The following is a 17,719-nucleotide window of genomic DNA, read 5'->3' as shown; positions in this document are numbered from 1 at the left end:
GCTCAATGTTCCCCAATTTTTATTCTCCAACATTGCATTATCGTCTCGACTAGCAGGAGAACATGGTTCACTGTTTATATTGTTGATACGAGAAGGTCTAATGATGTGGTAATATTAGTAAATACATGGGCTAGGGGGGCGTCCCTGTGACTGACATTCAGACTGCATACAATCGATCGGCTATATGCAATCGGTTGTTGAATTAATTTTCAAACAATAGCCCAAATCTAAGAAAAACTCAGCCCACGCCACCATGTCAACTATTACCGTCGAGCAGACTGCAGCCCTTGCAAACAATTGGCTGCCTTCTTCCGCAGGTATTGTAGAGCTATTCGCTCTCTCAGCGGGCTATTTAACACTTCCTGAGAAGTATTTTGTGCATCCAGCCTCTGAGAATTCTCGACGGACGGTGCCATCGTTAGCATTTCTTATTCAACATCGTCACCCAGCCACTGGGAAGCTCACTAGGATTGTCTTCGATCTGGGGCTGAGACGCGATGTCAAGAGATACTCCGAACCAATCCAACGACATGTATCCACGAGACAACCTCTGACAACAGATCCAGATGTAGTCAAGAGTCTTGCGGCAGGAGGACTACGCCCTGATGATATCGATTACGTGATTTATTCACATGTAAGACAACCTCTACTCTAATCAAAGATGTCTACTGAAGTTCAAAATATTAGATGCACTGGGATCATATCGGCGAGCCTCGAGATTTCCAGAAAAGTACATTCGTCATTGGACATGGTTCTTGGGACTTGTTCAAACCCACAGAAACGTCCTCTCTGCGGGGAAGTCATTCCTTCTTTGAGCCTGGAATACTACCGGACGACAGAACCATTGAACTAAATGACGCTGAGACCGTTTCAAAAAACGAGAAAAAGCCTTCTATTATCCCGGGAGATGCTAACTTTGGTCAACCCTGGACTACGCATTCAGAAATGGACATTCACGTCCTTGACATATTCAATGATGGAACTGTAAATATTGTCCATGCCCCCGGGCATCTTCCAGGGCATATAAATTTACTAGTCAAAACAAGCTCAGGGCAACGTATTTATCTAGCTGGAGACGCATGCCACGATCGACGAATTGTACGCAAAGAGCTAGAGATAGGAGAGTGGTTAGACACTGCAGGTCATATCTGTTGCATACACGCAGACCGAAAGAAAGCAGAAGAGACAATTGAACGGATTCGGCAACTGGAACATAAAGGAGTAGAGGTTATCTTTGCGCATGATGTTGAATGGGTAGAGAATGCGAAGAATCAGTCGCGATTTTGGGGGGTATAGATCAGTCTATATTAATCTTGTTAGTCTGTAGATTTAGCTTCTCCATAAGAATCAAGTCGGCCTAAGCAGTTTCTAAGACAATAATAAATAAATTCAATTTTTTGAGGACCCTACCAATGTTGTATCAATTTTCAGCTTACAAAATATGAACACCTGTATTTAAGGTGCTGCGGGGTCCCATTTATCGGCCACTTCTCCAAATCTTTTTCATTTCACCCTCACTTTCCATAAGCATAAGCATACATTACGCAAGAATATGTCTTCAGAATCGCTTAAAGAGCAATTTATCGCCGAAAATGGCGAACATGCATGGAAAGACTGCTGGCAAAGCATCCTCAAACTCAGCCCGGGGTTCTTCAAAGCCAGTCTCGATCTTCTCAGTGTACCAAAACGAGCCGGTCATCACCACCTACCCGCTAAACTCCAAGCACTCATTGCCCTTGCAGTGGACAGTGCATCTACTCATCTTTATGCGCCTGGTATACAAGAACATATCCAAACTGCTCTCAAAGAAGGTGCTACAGTGGCAGAGATAGTCGAGGTTGTTGAATTGACCTCAACACTTGGTATACATGCCTGTAATATCGGCGTCCCCATACTTGCAGAAGTTCTCAGAGAAGAGAATCATCCTGCGGGGCAAGCATCACCCTTCAATTCTCGCCAGGAGCAGCTCAAAGCTGAATTTATAAAGAACAGAGGATATTGGCACGTATTTTGGGAGGATTTCCTACGACTTGACCCTGATTTCTTCGCGGCATACTTGAATTTCTCTTCTGTTCCATGGACCAAAAAGACAGAACATGGCGAAAACGGGGCTTTAGAACCAAAGGTTTGCATTTCACGAGGTATTACAAAACTTCGCTAGTGCTAACAAACTTGAACGTGATAGGTAAAGGAGCTCATATACTGTGCATTTGATGCAGCAGCAACACACCTGTATGTGCCTGGGCTAAAATTGCACATGAGAAATGCTTTGAGATACGGAGCCACTCCACAGGAAATTATGGAGGTCTTGGAGATTGCCACGTCATTAAGCTTGCATACTGCGAATGTAGCTGTTCCCATATTGGAGAAAGAGTTATCCAAGAAATGATTTGGCATAATTCTCTTTTAAGTTTGACTTTTCTGATCTCTTCTGAACGATTGCAATCGTCTTTACATTCACTCTTCAAATATAATATTATAAAAGCAATCGTTTGCTATTTAATTAATAGGTCAGGAAACCCTCGAATTATTTGACTTCAATAAGTTGACCATCAACACTTCATTTTTTGACTTTGAAGATCACATGTGAGACAGCAAAATATATCATGAAAACAATCTTCCTCGTGTAATGACAGTGACATTTTCGTATGACTTTGCTTCTCACATTGCCATCTACATATTGTATTCCCCATGGGCAAGGCAGTCTAACAAGTCGTCAGATTTATCATCATTATCTGGGTGGTGGTAATGTTACATGTATAAAAAATTATTGACCGAGTAATACCTAGATGATCATTATAGGAACGAATAGAAAATGAACAAACTCCATCAAGCATGACACAGATTAATCGACAAGATCTGGAATCTGACTTAGGTCGCAGGAAAACTATTAAGCTATACGAAATCCTATTGTAAAATATCCTGCGAAACGGTGACAGCTTCTCTCTCCTTCTCCTTCTCGTTCTTCTTCTCTTCTTGCAAAAAACGATCCCCATTCTCAATCAATTCCTCGGATGTCAGCAGCATCTTTGGAACGAGCGACTCACGAGCAGGTACCAGCAGACTCGCGACTGAATAAACACCAAAGGAGCTGAAGAATCCATAATACCAATTGAGATCTGTAATGTATGCATCACCTCCAATGTCAATATTAGGGTTGACGGCGTTGATTAGCCCCGGCAGAGTAGGCCCGACAGCTGCTATCATTGCCGCAAGTGCACGCCAATTGATTCCGTACCAGTAGGCGTATCGGCCGTGAGGCTTGTATAGAGACGGAATGTCGATTGCTTGACGTTTGACGACAAAGAAGTCGGCAATTTGGATGCCCTAATCGCTTTATAGTTAGAACCCGTACTTAATAGAAACGTAGGATCATCAACACCTACCATTATGGGGGCGAGGAAGATTCCCAATGAGTTCATAAAATTGAGCAGCGATGTTGCAGAGGAAAGTATTTTCCATGGAACCAAGGCCCAGCCACCCAGTATGGTGAGGATAACAGCACCACGTTTAATGTTGATATATTTAGGCCATAGGCTCGCCATGTCATTTGCTCCGCTGATGACGGTGGCACTGATGTTTACGCAGACCTGCGCCAAACACCAGCTTATACCCGCGAAGAAGGTGGCGGCCCTTCCGGCAGGGCCGTCCCAGGTATCTATAATCGATATAGGGTCCCATAGGGCCTGTCCATAGCGCGTGATCGATGCCGACGTGACTACAATTCCAATAACGGCAACCCAGCTGCAAACTACAGGGAACCACAGACCCTGAGACAAGGATGTCCTCGGTGCGCCTATATAGCGAGTAAAGTCAGGTATATTTACGCCAACTGTTGACCTATTCAGAAGTAATAACATCAGCCTCACGCTGGGTGTATAAGTGTTCGAGTTCAAATACTACTTACCAGCTCGCAGTGCAACTATTCAGTGCCCACATGGTTAACCAGGCCTTCTGTGAACCCGTCACCGTTGCTTGCTGATCCCATATACTGCCAGAACCATTGGCTCGGGTACAAATCCAGATCACCATGCCTAATATAGTGGCCGTGATCATAACAGTCTTGGCCATGAAAAGCCACTTCATCTTGTATGGCGGAATTGTCAGCAAGGGGAACTGTAGGGCCCAAATAATGAAATATGATATCATCTCTTGAGTGGTGATTCCAGCGGATTCCGGGAGATGATTAGGGATATCCTGATAGGAAGGCCAAATTGCGCGTATCACTTGCGTTGTCGGTGCCACTGCGAGGTAGTTCGTGATGGCATGCCAGAAGAAGCAAGTGACGAGGCGTACGACCACGGGAAATTTGGCGAAATGATAGCCAAAGGAACTGCGTGTAAGAACAGCGAAAGGGACATGAGTTTTGGAACCTGCGTAACCATGGAGTGTCATCGGTACAGCCATAACGCTGGAACCGAAGACGATACTGAAAATCGCCTCGCGCCTGGTTTTTTTCCATTATAATTATTTAGTCTTGGGTGGAAGCTTCGAACACACGAACATTATCGAGAAGGATGCTCACCATGACAGTCCAACTGCAAGGATGCTGCTTCCTGTTTCCCAACTTTGAATACTGATCACATCGCTGATCCAGTAGCCTAGGATCGTCCAATTTGTCCAAGTGCGACGTTCAGGGGGAGTAACGTCAAGATCGATATTCGTCCATGTCCCCGCGGGAGCCCAGCTGGATTCTTGTTTGGGCAAAATCCAGCCTTCTACAGTTGTTTTGCGCTTTGCCGCAGATTTCGCCGCGGCAACTTCGTCCTGGACTCTGCGACGCATTACTGTGTGATTATAACCAGGAACACTAGATTCTATTAGTTGAACCGGTGGGCGAGTTGAATGGAACTTGAAACCATACATACAGTACAGATGGACGGGGCTGGTATTCGGGGTTGAGGTGGATGGGAAATATAAGATAATCTCTCGTATCTAAGGCCGCAAGAACAGTATATTGTCCCAGAAGTTTTGTCCCAGCCAGCCGGATCCTGGTCCGTAGAGGGCGCAACATGCATAAAAGTAGGCTATTAGTGGAACATTACCTAGGAACAGTGGGTGTACCACCCAGCAAGGCCTATGTAGATACGCGTATCTCCTCTGCTGTACTGTAAGATAAGGGATAGACATTCTTTTTGCCGTTCATCCGTTAGTGATTGCTTATCGCGTTGGTCGTAAACTCGTGTACTCTAGTTAGCTATCTTGTGGGAAATTGAGTACTCCACACGGAGTCACAGTATTAGAGCTATCTGACGGCCGGAAAATTACCACGTTTCCATAGAATCAGATTAAGACTATTTAAAAAGGCCACGACTTATTGTAGATAGACATAGGTGCATCTGGGCATATGCACAAGCTGATGCTCGGATTACCACTTCTTCACTCACCCGCTTATCAGCGACCGTTACTCCTGTATACAGCACGAGTCATGTATATATTACGGGCCGATAAGAGGTTGACACGTAATGATAAATACCACACTATACATTGTAACAAACTGTTCGTTAATTAACTTTTGATTTGGTTTATTGACTTCGTTTCCAGGCGTAGACGGTTGTATAGGTCTACAGATTGCATGACAGCCAGCAAGACGGGCCACAACTCTTCTACCATGGCGATATCGATTAGTATTCCAGTCATTGATATCTCTGGGTACCTAACAGGAGACAAAGCCGCAACAGCGTCTATCGCCTCTTCAATCTCGTCTGCCGCACAATCACCAGGCTTCTTTCAAATCACCGGCCATGGCGTTCCTCAAGAATTAACCTCGGGCATGCTTGCACGGGTAGCAGCATTCTTTGCTCTTCCAGCTGAGAAAAAAATCGCGCTTCACAGAAATAACTCACCCGCGCTACGAGGGTTCGAAACTGTTGGCGAACAGACGTTGGAAAGCGGGTTTGTAGATTCCAAGGAAGGATTTATGATTGGGCCCGAAAGGTCAGAGGAAGGGGCAAGGTTTCTACAAGGTCCGAATCAATGGCCTGCAGAGACGGACGTTGAGGGGCTGAAAGTGAGTATGATGGAATACTTTGGCGAGATGCAGAATTTGAGCAAGATTATGTTCCGTCTGATAGCTCTGGGGTTGGAATTGGACGAGAAGTATTTCGACGACTTTGTCGGCAGTAAGGATTGTACGTGCGACCTGAACAAAGGTAAGAGCCACGATGTGTCGGTGCTAACGCAAAGTAGCCATTACAATGTGTCGAGCACATAGATATCCACCGGCAACTGAGGAAATGTCCAAGAATTCCAGGGGAATAGGCGCTCATACTGACTTTGGTGCCTTGACTCTACTGCTACAAGACAAAAGTACGAAACCGTTTCCCCCTTAATAATAACATTGTCAGCTCTTCTTCTGACTCTATTTTCTTTTCTTTGAAAGTTGGTGGATTAGAGGTCTTTTATCGACCTACTGAGACTTGGCATATTGTTGAGCCGGTGGAGGGTGCATTTGTTGTGAATATTGGTGATATGCTGGGTGCGGTGCCCCGGTTTACTTCAGTCAGGCTTTTCTGCTCTACTAATCCGTTTGCAACATATACAGAACGATGGACGAATAATCATTATGCCTCTACCCTTCATAGAGTAATGTCTCCCGTGAGCAACCAGAATCGATACAGCGTGGCCTTCTTCAACGAAGGGCTTCTCGATCAGATGATTGAATGCATTCCGACTTGTTTGAAGCATGGTCAAAAGCCACTGTACGAGCCAGTGAAGGTGGAGGACCATTTGCAACAGCGGTACGGAAATAGTTATCAATAAGTTTTTATTCTTGGAAATCCAGATTTACTTTCGAAGTGAAAAAGACATAGGTTAGAAATAGGTTAGGCCAGAGCACGAAGAGCCACTAACGGATATATCGATTTTTTTTCGACAACGCGAGTTTAGTTTAGATTTCTCTCTGCTTCTTAAAATAGCACACCCAGGAGTCGTTGTAGTATATGCAATTTGCCTACCTACACCACCTAACATAAACGGCTCGAGAATTTTCAGTAAGTGTTTTTCTCGGAATCATGTTGATCTAGTCAAACTTCAATCATCAGCATTTTATAAGGGATTTGCACTGAGTTAGAAAATTTTTCAAGGATTTCTGGCTTTTTTTTTTGTTTGTTCTCGATGCACATGTTCTATGTATTATAAACCAATCATTTCATCGCAAAGAAGGGCATATATCGAGCGATTTTTCCACCTTCTACTTTCCTACTTCTGTGTCACAAACAACATTTGAACGATGGAGCTGCTCTTAATGCGACACGTCTTCCCAACTCTGCCATCCGCGACCTTGAGTTTGCTTAAGATCTTCTTCTGTATAAACCTTTCCATTTGTGAAATAGCCAGCATGGATCTTCGCGTCTATCTCAACACGAGAATCTGTAGGAATCATGTCTAAAATGTCAAGGTCAACGCAATTTAATTGTGTAAAGGTGAAAGGAGGGTTAAAACGAACGGTCAGGAATGGGAATTCGCTCCAAAATAGGGATTCCTTGCTCTACAATAGCGTCGTGTTTCATATTAGACATGGAAAGCATGCGGTCAATCTTCTTGACTCCCAGCCAGTGGAGAATGTCGGGCATTAATGTTTGGAATCTCATCTGCAGAGCCGGGGACGGCAGTTCTGTATGAGCAAGCATCCACCAAATAGTAACAACAGCACGATAATGAATCTAAGTGGAGGGAGGAGGGGGCCCTATACTTACATCCTTGACGCCAGCGACATTCTCGGTACGGACAAAGTACTTATCGGCTGTATCACCGCCACGCTTCCGCGAGTTGTACACGAGGTACTTGACAACCTCACCGAGCGCGCGGCCCTCCTTCCGGAAATATATCACTATTCCTGAGCCCCCATTTTGAGCTTCCTTGATAGCTTCCTCAATGCCGAATGTGAGGTATGGGCGGCACGTGCATATATCTGACTGGAATACATCAGATCCGTTGCATTCGTCATGAATCCGGAGCGCAAGCTTGCACTTCTCATCGGATACACGTTCTGGGGGGCCGAATATATACACCGTAAGACCTCCAATGGGCGGTAAAAAGATCTTGATGTCTGGCCGCGTTATGAGTTCGGGATAGCTACCGCCGGTATGTTCGAATAGAGCGCGTCTTAGAGTGCCCTCGTCAATGCCGAATCGCGACGCAACGCCAGGAAGATACCACACGGGTTCAACGGCACATTTTGTTACGCGTACATCACCCTGAGAATTACTGACAATCTTGCCATCAACGGGAAGACGCCCTTGTGCAATGGAGTCTGTAATCTCGGCGACGCGCATATTGGCCCGTGTGATGGCAATGGTTGGCCGCACATCCAGCCCCTCGTCAAGGTGCTTGCTGTAGTGCTTTACAACATCATGTCCAAAGGGGTCCATTGCCACGATCTTAGTAGGGTCCGACCAAGCCGGTTGCTGTGGGAAATCAAAGGTTGGCTGGGTGTTTTCGAAGCTGGGGCGGAAATTCTCCGGTAGATGGCCTGCGGCGATAGCAAGGGCGCTATAAACACAGTAACTACCACCGTGGGCACCGATGGCATTGCGCTTCCTTAATGTTTGGCCATTGCGCGAAACGAGAATAGGGCCTCGTTCCTGGGGGTCGGCGGCACCCCAATTGAGACTGATAGGGTCGACCACGCTCTGCCCTGGATAGGTTGTTAACTGACAGACAGCAAGTCAGTCAGTCATCTTATCTATCTTTCTTCCTTTTGCTCTAATGAGAATGTCGACATACAATAACGGGACCCTTGCTGGGGGTGTCTATGAACTTGGGAATGGCCATCTGAACGTTCCGCTTGCTGTTAGGTGAAGGCAATGGATCAACATTGAAAGCATAAGTCGTGTTGAGTTCCTTCATTTCAGTAAATTTGGGGGATTGCCTTTATAAAAAAGGCAGCATGTTACAAGATATGTGAGCAAGTTTTCTCAAACTTGAGTAATGGTAAGATTTTACTTTCTTTTTTTGTTCGCCTTGCAAAGCTATTGGCTACGCTCGCGATTGACTGAGTGACCAATGTTGGGCGTGCGATAAGACCGATCATTTGATATCTTGATCTTCAGTGTCGGTGACTTATCGAGGTGGAAACAGTCGCGGTCGTAAATACGAGGAGATACTAAGATAGCCCTTATCAATCAACGGATTTACTATTTAATGAGTGTACATTAATATGGCTGTTGCCCTAGCTCTTCTCGATTCACAGTGCACAAATCAAGAGAAATATTGCTATATTTATGTTAATCGTAAATTTTATTCTACGGAGTGTTTATCGGCTTTTTTTTAAATGGACTCTAATCTCCAGGTCTATCAACTGATATAGCTAGTCCATAGTGAAAAGTAAAACTTCAAGCCTAACCCTGACCGCGCTCAACTGTCAACTTTCAGGCTAATTCAGTTGTAAATTCTAAAAACTTGAAACATAATCTACTATAGATAATATCACTAGAACAAGGTCCCATCGCCGTCAAGGATAATCGGGCTCGACTTTGTTTCTGGGCGCAGCTTCGCTGCCAGCTCTCGCCCTCCTTTCCAAGTCCCAGCCTCCAACATCTGAGCCATACTCAGCTTCGTTCCTTGCTCAGCAAACTTGCTCGAGACCAGCACAAACAGTTCGTCTAGCAAAGCCACCGTCATGGCGCGCCACTCTACAATTGCATCTGCCGTGGGAGGCAGTCTAGGAAGATCTTCACCGGCGGCAGTGTGCTGTTGCTCGATTTCGGGCTTGAGGCTGAGAATCCCGAGATCAATAAATAGACCGCCATTGCGATACTCAGGGAGACCAGTGCCTAACTCCTCGTTGGTAACCTTCATTCCGAGAATACGCACAAACGGTACGATAATGGAATATCCAAGCCACTGCGTCAGCTTGTGAAATGGCTGTATTGAACCTGCTGTAGACGTTGTAATTGAGCTGCCTGTTGTAATTGCTTGAGAAAGCACTTGTAGTGGCCATGCATCGCCAACCGGTTGGCCCTGGATGATCGGACGATCTGCAGGCCAAGATGGTATTAGAATTCTCTGCAGGACTGACCACATCAGTTTGTAGTCTAGAATATTGTCTTCTGACGCAGCGACGAGATAGTCTGTTCTAAATCAGTACTAGTACTCTAACTATCTTGCTATAAGGACTGCACTGTAAGGGAAAACTCACCGACAATGTTACCAGGTCTACCGGTTGGCCCAACAACCTCTGATAATTGTTTGAGCGACCTGCCAACGTTGTTCAGCAGTCCGACGCGCGAGGAGACCCCAATTATAGGATTCTCTTCAGTGACCTGAAAGAATTTGATAAAACTCTCGTCAGTGAATTCGATGAGACCAGAGGCTAAGAATCCAATATCAGCTTCAGTCAGTTATATACAGGGATGGGATCCCACCGTCTACCGTTGGCTCCGAAGTACCGGAGCTATTCAAGGCTCCTGATAATACCATGTAGAGCGAAGCAACCGCGATACCTTCGCTGCGATTGTATACGTTACCGGTCTCGGGCTCATTAAAGGTCCAAACGTCGCCCGCGCCTGCATCGAGCAACACCGAGACAACAAACAAATCAATAAGGCGGCGGGTGGCCTCGAGATTGTCAATTCCTTCTTGCGCAGTCCATTCTTCCAGGAGTGGCACGATGCGTGCAACACCGCCAACGTCAAAGTGTTGCCAGCGGCCGTGAGGGGGGATTTCGTTGAATCGGTCAGGGCCAAAATCGCGCTGGATGATTCCAACTACAAAGTCGGCAGCTTCTGGCATGCGATTCTTATGATAATCAAAATTATTCAAGCTTCCTGCTTCGGCCGCGCGAAGAACCGTTTTGGCGCGCTCTCGCACAGCTTCGAGACTTAAGAGGTAGGCAATGTCTGGATTTGCCATTGTGTCCCGGCGTCTTTACGAGACTTGGTAGTTGACGCTGAACGGAACACTAAAAAAGAGCACACAGTACTCTGTACTTCTGACAAAGTATCCAGACTTGGCTGCATAGATACCTAAAAAATATTAAATCCGGTGTTAGGCGTTACATAGGGTTGCGTCGAAGCACAGCTTCCTCCTTATCAATGTCGATACATATATACGATACATACGGGTCTAGTCGTGCCAAAACCCAACTAATTGTTATCGCAGATAAGCAAGATATTCCACTTTTTCCAGAAGAAGAGGGACGTTCTTTCAATATTTATGGGGAAAACTGACGCCATAAAAAACCCGTAGTGCAGCCGTCGTATTTTTTTTTTAATTATCGAAGCCCGGCCCCTTCTACACAAATCTCTTCGTACGCACATACTATATATCCCCCTCCTCAGCATTTGCAATATTGAAAACCGCTCTTCCCCAACAGCACCGTCGCAATGGCGTCAAACATTTCCATCATAAACGACTCAGAGTTTACTGCTGGGCTGACCAAACTTCGCAACCGTTCTTTGAAGCCTTCATCCGTCCGTGCTATTGTATCTCAGCTATCCACTATCGTGTCAAAACATGCAGTGGCGACACCGCATCCGCCAGTAGCCAGCGATGAAACCATTGCTATCGTCGTGATTCTTCGCTCCGGCATTGCCATGGTGGAACCATTCGTCTCAACATTGCCCGATGACACGAATATGGTCATCTACCATCTGGGGCTTTTCCGTGAACGACAGACGCTGCAGCCCATCGAGTATTACAACAAACTCTCCAAGAGAAACCCCAGTATCAAACGTGCATATATTCTAGATCCTTTAATTGCAACGGGCGGTACCGCAGCTGCTGCAATTAACATAATGAAGTAAGTTCTCATCTCTCTCATGTTACTTGAACTCACTTCGATATCGGATTCAAATATTTTCACCTCGTTAACACTTCACTAGAAATTGGGGGATTGAGAAGATTACATTTCTGTCTCTCGTGGCAAGCAAGCCGGGCCTGGAAAAGGCTGCAGCAGTATGGCCGGAAAATGTCCACATCTTGGTTGGTGCAGAAGATGCTGAGTTGGACGATAAGGGATATGTGAAACCTGGACTTGGAGATATCGGGGATCGTCTATTCGGGACCATCTTTGAATAAGTAGACATGAACTCTCTAATGTAATGAGCACGCAAATTTTTAACCGTGTCAATGTTGAATCTTAGTAGTTTAAATAACAAAATAATAAATAATGTTGCTGTGATTAATCAGGGTCACTGCTGTCCAAGTTCTATCGATCTTTTAGAAAGTATCTTGGATATACAGTATCAGACCAAAATAAACTAGGGCCGGCTAAACCTAATGAAACTTCATCAGAAATATTTAGTATATACTTAAATCACAGTGACCTATTCTACAGAGAACCGTAAAAGCGATCTCCAAAATCGCCAAGTCCCGGTGCAATATGACTGTCGGAAGAGATGATTATTAGCGAGACCGAAAAAAGAATTGCGAGATCAAACATCATATTTCTGAACATACTTGGACGCAGTGAGGTCTTCATCCACCGCAGCCGTCACCAATCTCAGCTGTGGAAATCGCTGCACAATCGTGTCGAGCCCTTTACGAGAAGCCACCAAGTTGACAAAGATAATTTCCTCCTCCGGCACGTCCATCCCTTTCAACACCTCGATGGCTTTTGATGCCGAGCCACCTGTCGCAAGCATAGGCTCGAGGATCAAAATGCCTACGGGGAGTAACGATTTCGTTATTCATAGACTCATAGACGGCGTTAAGGAAAATTGAAATATTTGTATGGCATACTTTTTGAGGCAATATCTTTCGGAAGTTTCGAGTAGATATAAACTGGTAGGCATGTTTCCTCGTCGCGTTGGATCAAGATGGTGCCCATGCTCAGATTATGTCTAGATGAGATCAACCAGGTAAGCCTCATCTCTGTCATTCATCTTGGACGCTTCTTCCAAAGCTGGCACTAACCTATAAGACTTTCGCAGCACATTCTCAAAACTTGCTCCCGCACGTAGAATGCTCACGCCACAGATTGATTTGACCTGACGTCTTCCATTGTAGGGTAGCCTTGTGGGGGTATAGACTGTAAATGGCTCAGTTGGGATTAAGTTGAGCGCTATAATTTCATGTCAACATATACATCAATATAGATTAGCCCTTGGAGAAGAGACGTCAACGTATAAGGGGTCAATGTGGTCTTTGGCCTTACCAACGGCAATGATTTGATTCGCAACATTCTCAAAAGCCTCATAGAAAGCACTAGAAGTTGTCTCCGAGTTCCGTAGAATTGTCATGCAACTGAGCAGGTAGTTACTTTGCTCCAGGACGACCACGCGATCGGATGCATATCCATTGGGATTATGCATTTTCTGATGAAATTTTTTTTTTAGTAAATCCGCTGTACAGATGGAATGTGATCTTTCAGTAATAGAGGCTTTAGAATCTGTAACGAAATTATTATTCTCAAGTTTCTACACATGTTCCTATATTAAGCAATGAATTAAGGCTACATAACCCTAACTCACAAGTGGGTCTAGCCTCAGGCGATAACTTATCAGATAGCAGAACGCATGGGCGATAAGCAGCTTGTCATATTAGTATCGTATTATCATTCAGTAAGAGACTTCGTATCGCACCAGGACTTTTCCCTATGGATCCGGCTTTGTTTCACTGTTGCTAAACAGATACTAGGGGGTTTGAAAAGTGGACCATGCGTGTGGTCGAGGCATTCATTGATTTGCTTATAGCCGGTATACATAAGATAATTAGCATAAAAACGCCTGTTCTATGCCAAATAGATATTACAGTTAGATATGTCACGTATGTCTGGCGATCATTAATTAAAGTCATTAATTTCAACAATGGCCGCTGGACTTCGTCTCCTATCCGGTCAGCATATATTCCTTGTCCTATCCACAGATTCGGGACTCACGGTGTGCTATAGGTAGCAGCTATCGTGAACTTGCACAACTGGTAACGAAAAGGTATTCTAATTTTCCTTTCCTCGGTATCTTTTAAATAATACTGACGCCAGAGTGTGATGCGACTTACAGAATTGGCTACCCCCTCAGTGCAGAAGCGCTGCACATCTCCCGGTTTTCCAACGGGGAAACGTTCGTGTCGATTGAAGCATCTGTCCGCGGTGCAGATGTATTCATCATACAAACAGCATCGGATCCCGTGAACGATATGCTCATGGAGCTCCTGATTGCAGTAAGCGCATGCAAGATGGCATCTGCTAGAAGCATCACGGCCGTGATGCCATGTTATCCATACGCCCGACAAGATAGGAAAGACCGCAGTCGCGCACCTATCACAGCTAAACTTGTGGCTACCATGCTGGAAAGCGCTGGATGTAACCATATCATCGTGAGTCGGCTCAGGAGAAGGAAAGAGATATGTAAATGAGACTGTACCTGACCGGATGTTACCGACGGTACCCGACAGACCATGGATCTTCATGCTTCACAGATTCAGGGTTTCTTCAATATCCCAGTTGATAAGTTTGTATCCCTCCGTTTTGCACGCTGGGGGGTTGTACTGACTGTGGGTAAAAACATGTACAGTGTAAACTACCCAAAACGCTGGAATTCCGACAAAGTGTGCTAACATCCTTGGAATGGAACAAGCTGTACGCCGAGAAGACAGTCATTGAATATATCCAACGAGAATTCGAGCAGAAAGACTTGGTTCTTGTGTCGCCGGATGCTGGCGGTGCGAAGCGGTATGGTAGCAATTCAGTATCTTTCTCATTAGAAAAAGAATGAAATAAAATACTTATTCATGATATATTGATATTTAGAGCAGCTACCATAGCAGATCATCTTCAGGTCGACCTCGCTATCATTCACAAGGAGCGTAAGGTCGCAAACAAAGTCAGCCGCATGATTCTAGTCGGCGACGTGAAAAACAAAATTGCAATCATTGTCGATGATATCGCAGACACATGCGGCACACTTGCCTCAGCATCCAAAATCCTCAAGGAGCATGGGGCCCAAAAAAGCATAGCGATAGTCACACATGGGTTTTTGAGCGGACCATCCGTTGGGGTAATCGAGAGCAGTGACCTTGAACGGCTTGTTGTGGCCAACACCCTCCCGTTGCCGGCCCTTGCAAAGTCCTGTGCCAAAATCCAACAGGTGGATATTAGTCCGATCATTGCAGAGGCGATTCGAAGAACACATAATGGAGAATCGTAAGTTGCACGGTTTCCTCATGACAACGCTTGTCTGTCACCCATGATTGACCGCGGTCTAGGATTTCAATGCTTTTTAATTAATTAGGAGCTAATCTGATTATATCTAAACTTGCTGGTGTCAAGCGTTTGAAAGATCGTCGTCTGTCTTTTCTGTGTGTACGCTTTCTCTTGCCTATGTAGTCCGTCCGTGCATCTAGTCGCACATGTAGCTTCTTTTTTGCCCTAACGAGATAAAACATGTCAAAAAACGCAGTTTCTCTCCTCTTATCGACATGGATTGGGCATAGCCAAATGAAGTATTGCTATCTGATAAGGAACAAGATTTAAGAAGAATGAAGATACTAATTAACTCCACTCCGGAACCGAACTCTGTCGCCGTCCCGCACGGGCGAGACAAAATTAGCCTTGGTAGGCAGCAAATCGTGTTCAAGTACAAATGTCGACCTAATTTAGGAGCACTGGAACATAATCAGGCGTTGAGAGGAACGGTTACGCAATCATCCGGAGAATAGTCCGTCGTATTCGCCCGCACAGTTGTGATTCGCGGGAATTCTTTCCTTCAACCTCACACAATCATCAATCTCTTTCAATACATGCATTCGGAGCCCTGCATGCGGCAGACGATTCGGTGAGGGATATATTTGAGGAAGTAGGCAACACAAGACAATGACTGAGTCAGCCTCTGCCAAAAAGACACGGGCTGGCAAACCCAAGGTCCGGACCGGATGCCAAACCTGCAAAGTCCGACGTGTCAAGTGCGACGAGCAAAAGCCCTTTTGCTTACGGTGCCGAAATCTCAATCTTCAATGTCAAGGCTATCCAGCGCCCATTGCGCGGCGGAGAAAGAAGACCTCTATTCTTTCTCAGAAAACTGAGCGTTCATCACGGTTATTAGCGCCCTCTGGATCACATACACATACGCTCCCATCAGCCAGGTCGCCTTGCCCCGAACAGGTATTATTACCTGTCCTTTCCTATTATTGTGATCCCCGCATTGCTTCTTCACGCCACCATCAGTTAGCGGAAGGGGACGTCGTATACTTTGACTACTTCCGCTATCAGGTGGCGAACAACTTGGCTGGATTCTACACAACCAGCATTTGGTCGCGCTTGGCCGCCGGCGAAGGTCTACAGGATGACTGCATCCGTCATTCTGTACTATCTATCGGCGCGTTTATGCGTTCAATGGCCGAACCGGCACCTAGTCTATGCAACTCAACAGCCTCAGGTGGTGGCATGTCACGGACTCTGATGCTTAACAGAATCATCAATAATAAACATCAAGAAGCGGCTTTGCAGCATCATGCCAAAGCCACCACCTCCTTTCACCGGAATATCCAATATTTGACATTGTCCACTCCATCTAAAGTTGTTATTACAACACTATTGTTGGCGGTTTTCGAGCTTCTACAGGGACAAATGAACGTAGCAAATTTATTAGTCAATTCCTCCATAGATTTTCTTGGAAGCTTCCCATCAAGAAAATATTTTTCCGATCACGAATTCCAGGAAGTCGAATGGGTGCTTCCCTTGGTCTCTACCATGAGCCAGCTTTCTCTCCTCCTCCGGCCTCGTTCCCATGATATCCGCACACTCCAGATGACGGTCGATTCCCGCTTCCCCGAGCCCAACTGGGACTCACTGTTGAAGATCTTTACCTCCTGGGGTCGTTTTTTCACTTCTTCGATCATGTTACTTCAGCAAACTCTATTGTACGGACTAGAGCAACACACGCCGAACAATGCACTTGACCAGTTAATTCCACAGCAGGAGGCTCTCCTGTCGCAATTGCGAAGGTGGCAGGCCATCCTAGAAGAATGCGGTAAAAGCTCACATTTGGAGCCATCCCGTAAAATCACTATGCGACTTATACAGATTCACTGGCTACTACTCTACATTACTATCAACTGCTGCTTAGATTCCACCCAAATGATGTATGACTTGTATGACGCCGAATTCCGTCAACTTTGTGCTCAGTGTAAGGACATGATACGCGACAGCTTATCACACCAACGGCCCACCTCTGTCTTGCTCGGGGAAGGGCTAATCCTATCTCTCACTACCGTCATCCGATGTTGTAGGAACCACGACATCCGTATGATGGCTGCAGAGGCGGCAAGGCAAATTCCTGCATCAATGATCGTCTGGGATGTTCGGGAACTGCTAGATAATCTACTAGCTGCCGTTCTATTGGAAGAACTAGGCCGAGATGACACAGGAGTTATCCCGCCACACTCGAGGTGGACTTATTTAGAGACAGATCCAAGCCAGCAGAAGAGTCAAAAGCCCGATAGAATCTACCAGAGGCTAGTCCCAAACGAGGCTGGAATTGCGGTCTACACTAGGCTAACAATTGCTTCTGATTTGAGATCAGATATCTGCAATGCAGCTCGTTGCCGAAAAGTTCACACAGAGCTTTAATTGTATTTATAGGACTCTAAAGTGGAGATTGAAGCTACAAAACTCAGTACACAGGCTGCTCAAGCTGTATTATTGCGTAACAAAACAACGACTTAATAGGGTCATTCAGTAGTAACAAGGACCAAACACAGTTTCTAAACTAGCCTCCGCACCCTTTCTTCACTTCTAAGAAGTATTTCAAAGTTTATTTGTCGCAGGACTGACTGGATG

The 17,719-nt window shown here is 45.5% G+C and overlaps 10 protein-coding genes across 10 annotated transcripts; 6 read left to right on the top strand and 4 right to left on the bottom strand.

The window, feature by feature from the left end:
• The first annotated feature begins 133 nt into the window (after positions 1-133).
• BGW36DRAFT_347598 (beta-lactamase-like protein) lies at positions 134-1,357 on the top strand. Its single transcript, XM_046213238.1, has 2 exons — positions 134-634; positions 688-1,357. The coding sequence occupies exons 1-2, from the start codon at positions 254-256 to the stop codon at positions 1,294-1,296; spliced, it is 990 nt and encodes a 329-aa protein (XP_046069089.1). The 5' UTR covers positions 134-253; the 3' UTR covers positions 1,297-1,357.
• Positions 1,358-1,552: 195 nt separating this feature from the next.
• Positions 1,553-2,389, top strand: BGW36DRAFT_362739 (AhpD-like protein; the record flags this gene model as incomplete). Its single annotated transcript, XM_046214396.1, has 2 exons — positions 1,553-2,125; positions 2,186-2,389. The coding sequence occupies 2 exons, from the start codon at positions 1,553-1,555 to the stop codon at positions 2,387-2,389; spliced, it is 777 nt and encodes a 258-aa protein (XP_046069088.1).
• A 518-nt stretch (positions 2,390-2,907) lies between these two features.
• On the bottom strand, positions 2,908-4,785 carry BGW36DRAFT_399922 (putative uracil permease; the record flags this gene model as incomplete). Its single annotated transcript, XM_046218578.1, has 4 exons — positions 2,908-3,327; positions 3,387-3,840; positions 3,908-4,447; positions 4,526-4,785. 4 exons carry the CDS (start codon positions 4,783-4,785, stop codon positions 2,908-2,910), a joined length of 1,674 nt encoding a protein of 557 aa, XP_046069087.1.
• Positions 4,786-5,611: 826 nt separating this feature from the next.
• BGW36DRAFT_302079 (putative gibberellin 20 oxidase) lies at positions 5,612-6,762 on the top strand (the record flags this gene model as incomplete). The annotated part of the gene is made up of 4 exons (XM_046211748.1): positions 5,612-6,131; positions 6,190-6,309; positions 6,383-6,478; positions 6,545-6,762. The coding sequence occupies 4 exons, from the start codon at positions 5,612-5,614 to the stop codon at positions 6,760-6,762; spliced, it is 954 nt and encodes a 317-aa protein (XP_046069086.1).
• Positions 6,763-7,243: 481 nt separating this feature from the next.
• On the bottom strand, positions 7,244-8,850 carry BGW36DRAFT_399920 (putative GTP cyclohydrolase II; the record flags this gene model as incomplete). The annotated part of the gene is made up of 4 exons (XM_046218577.1): positions 7,244-7,386; positions 7,448-7,592; positions 7,698-8,654; positions 8,728-8,850. 4 exons carry the CDS (start codon positions 8,848-8,850, stop codon positions 7,244-7,246), a joined length of 1,368 nt encoding a protein of 455 aa, XP_046069085.1.
• Positions 8,851-9,432: 582 nt separating this feature from the next.
• BGW36DRAFT_302345 (uncharacterized protein) lies at positions 9,433-10,854 on the bottom strand (the record flags this gene model as incomplete). The annotated part of the gene is made up of 3 exons (XM_046211772.1): positions 9,433-10,073; positions 10,142-10,315; positions 10,368-10,854. The coding sequence occupies 3 exons, from the start codon at positions 10,852-10,854 to the stop codon at positions 9,433-9,435; spliced, it is 1,302 nt and encodes a 433-aa protein (XP_046069084.1).
• Positions 10,855-11,137: 283 nt separating this feature from the next.
• On the top strand, positions 11,138-12,064 carry BGW36DRAFT_437137 (uracil phosphoribosyltransferase). The gene is made up of 2 exons (XM_046221459.1): positions 11,138-11,743; positions 11,826-12,064. The coding sequence occupies exons 1-2, from the start codon at positions 11,328-11,330 to the stop codon at positions 12,019-12,021; spliced, it is 612 nt and encodes a 203-aa protein (XP_046069083.1). The 5' UTR covers positions 11,138-11,327; the 3' UTR covers positions 12,022-12,064.
• A 202-nt stretch (positions 12,065-12,266) lies between these two features.
• Positions 12,267-13,323, bottom strand: BGW36DRAFT_326005 (uracil phosphoribosyltransferase-domain-containing protein). Its single transcript, XM_046212730.1, has 5 exons — positions 13,100-13,323; positions 12,859-13,006; positions 12,685-12,785; positions 12,403-12,607; positions 12,267-12,329 (listed from the first exon to the last, which is right to left on the bottom strand). Exons 1-5 carry the CDS (start codon positions 13,254-13,256, stop codon positions 12,275-12,277), a joined length of 666 nt encoding a protein of 221 aa, XP_046069082.1. The 5' UTR covers positions 13,257-13,323; the 3' UTR covers positions 12,267-12,274.
• Positions 13,324-13,751: 428 nt separating this feature from the next.
• On the top strand, positions 13,752-15,169 carry BGW36DRAFT_362732 (phosphoribosyl diphosphate synthase; the record flags this gene model as incomplete). Its single annotated transcript, XM_046214395.1, has 7 exons — positions 13,752-13,779; positions 13,835-13,874; positions 13,944-14,259; positions 14,338-14,436; positions 14,457-14,614; positions 14,693-15,085; positions 15,148-15,169. The coding sequence occupies 7 exons, from the start codon at positions 13,752-13,754 to the stop codon at positions 15,167-15,169; spliced, it is 1,056 nt and encodes a 351-aa protein (XP_046069081.1).
• Positions 15,170-15,615: 446 nt separating this feature from the next.
• BGW36DRAFT_386136 (uncharacterized protein) lies at positions 15,616-17,547 on the top strand. The gene has a single exon (XM_046216987.1). It carries the CDS (start codon positions 15,755-15,757, stop codon positions 17,507-17,509), a length of 1,755 nt encoding a protein of 584 aa, XP_046069080.1. The 5' UTR covers positions 15,616-15,754; the 3' UTR covers positions 17,510-17,547.
• The last annotated feature ends 172 nt before the right edge of the window (positions 17,548-17,719 follow it).

Source organism: Talaromyces proteolyticus (assembly GCF_021365285.1).
Source record: "Talaromyces proteolyticus strain PMI_201 chromosome Unknown BGW36scaffold_10, whole genome shotgun sequence".
In the NCBI taxonomy this organism is placed as follows: Eukaryota; Fungi; Ascomycota; class Eurotiomycetes; order Eurotiales; family Trichocomaceae; genus Talaromyces; species Talaromyces proteolyticus.
The sequence above is the reverse complement of the archived record's forward strand: the minus strand, read 5'-3'. Positions and strand labels throughout refer to the sequence as shown.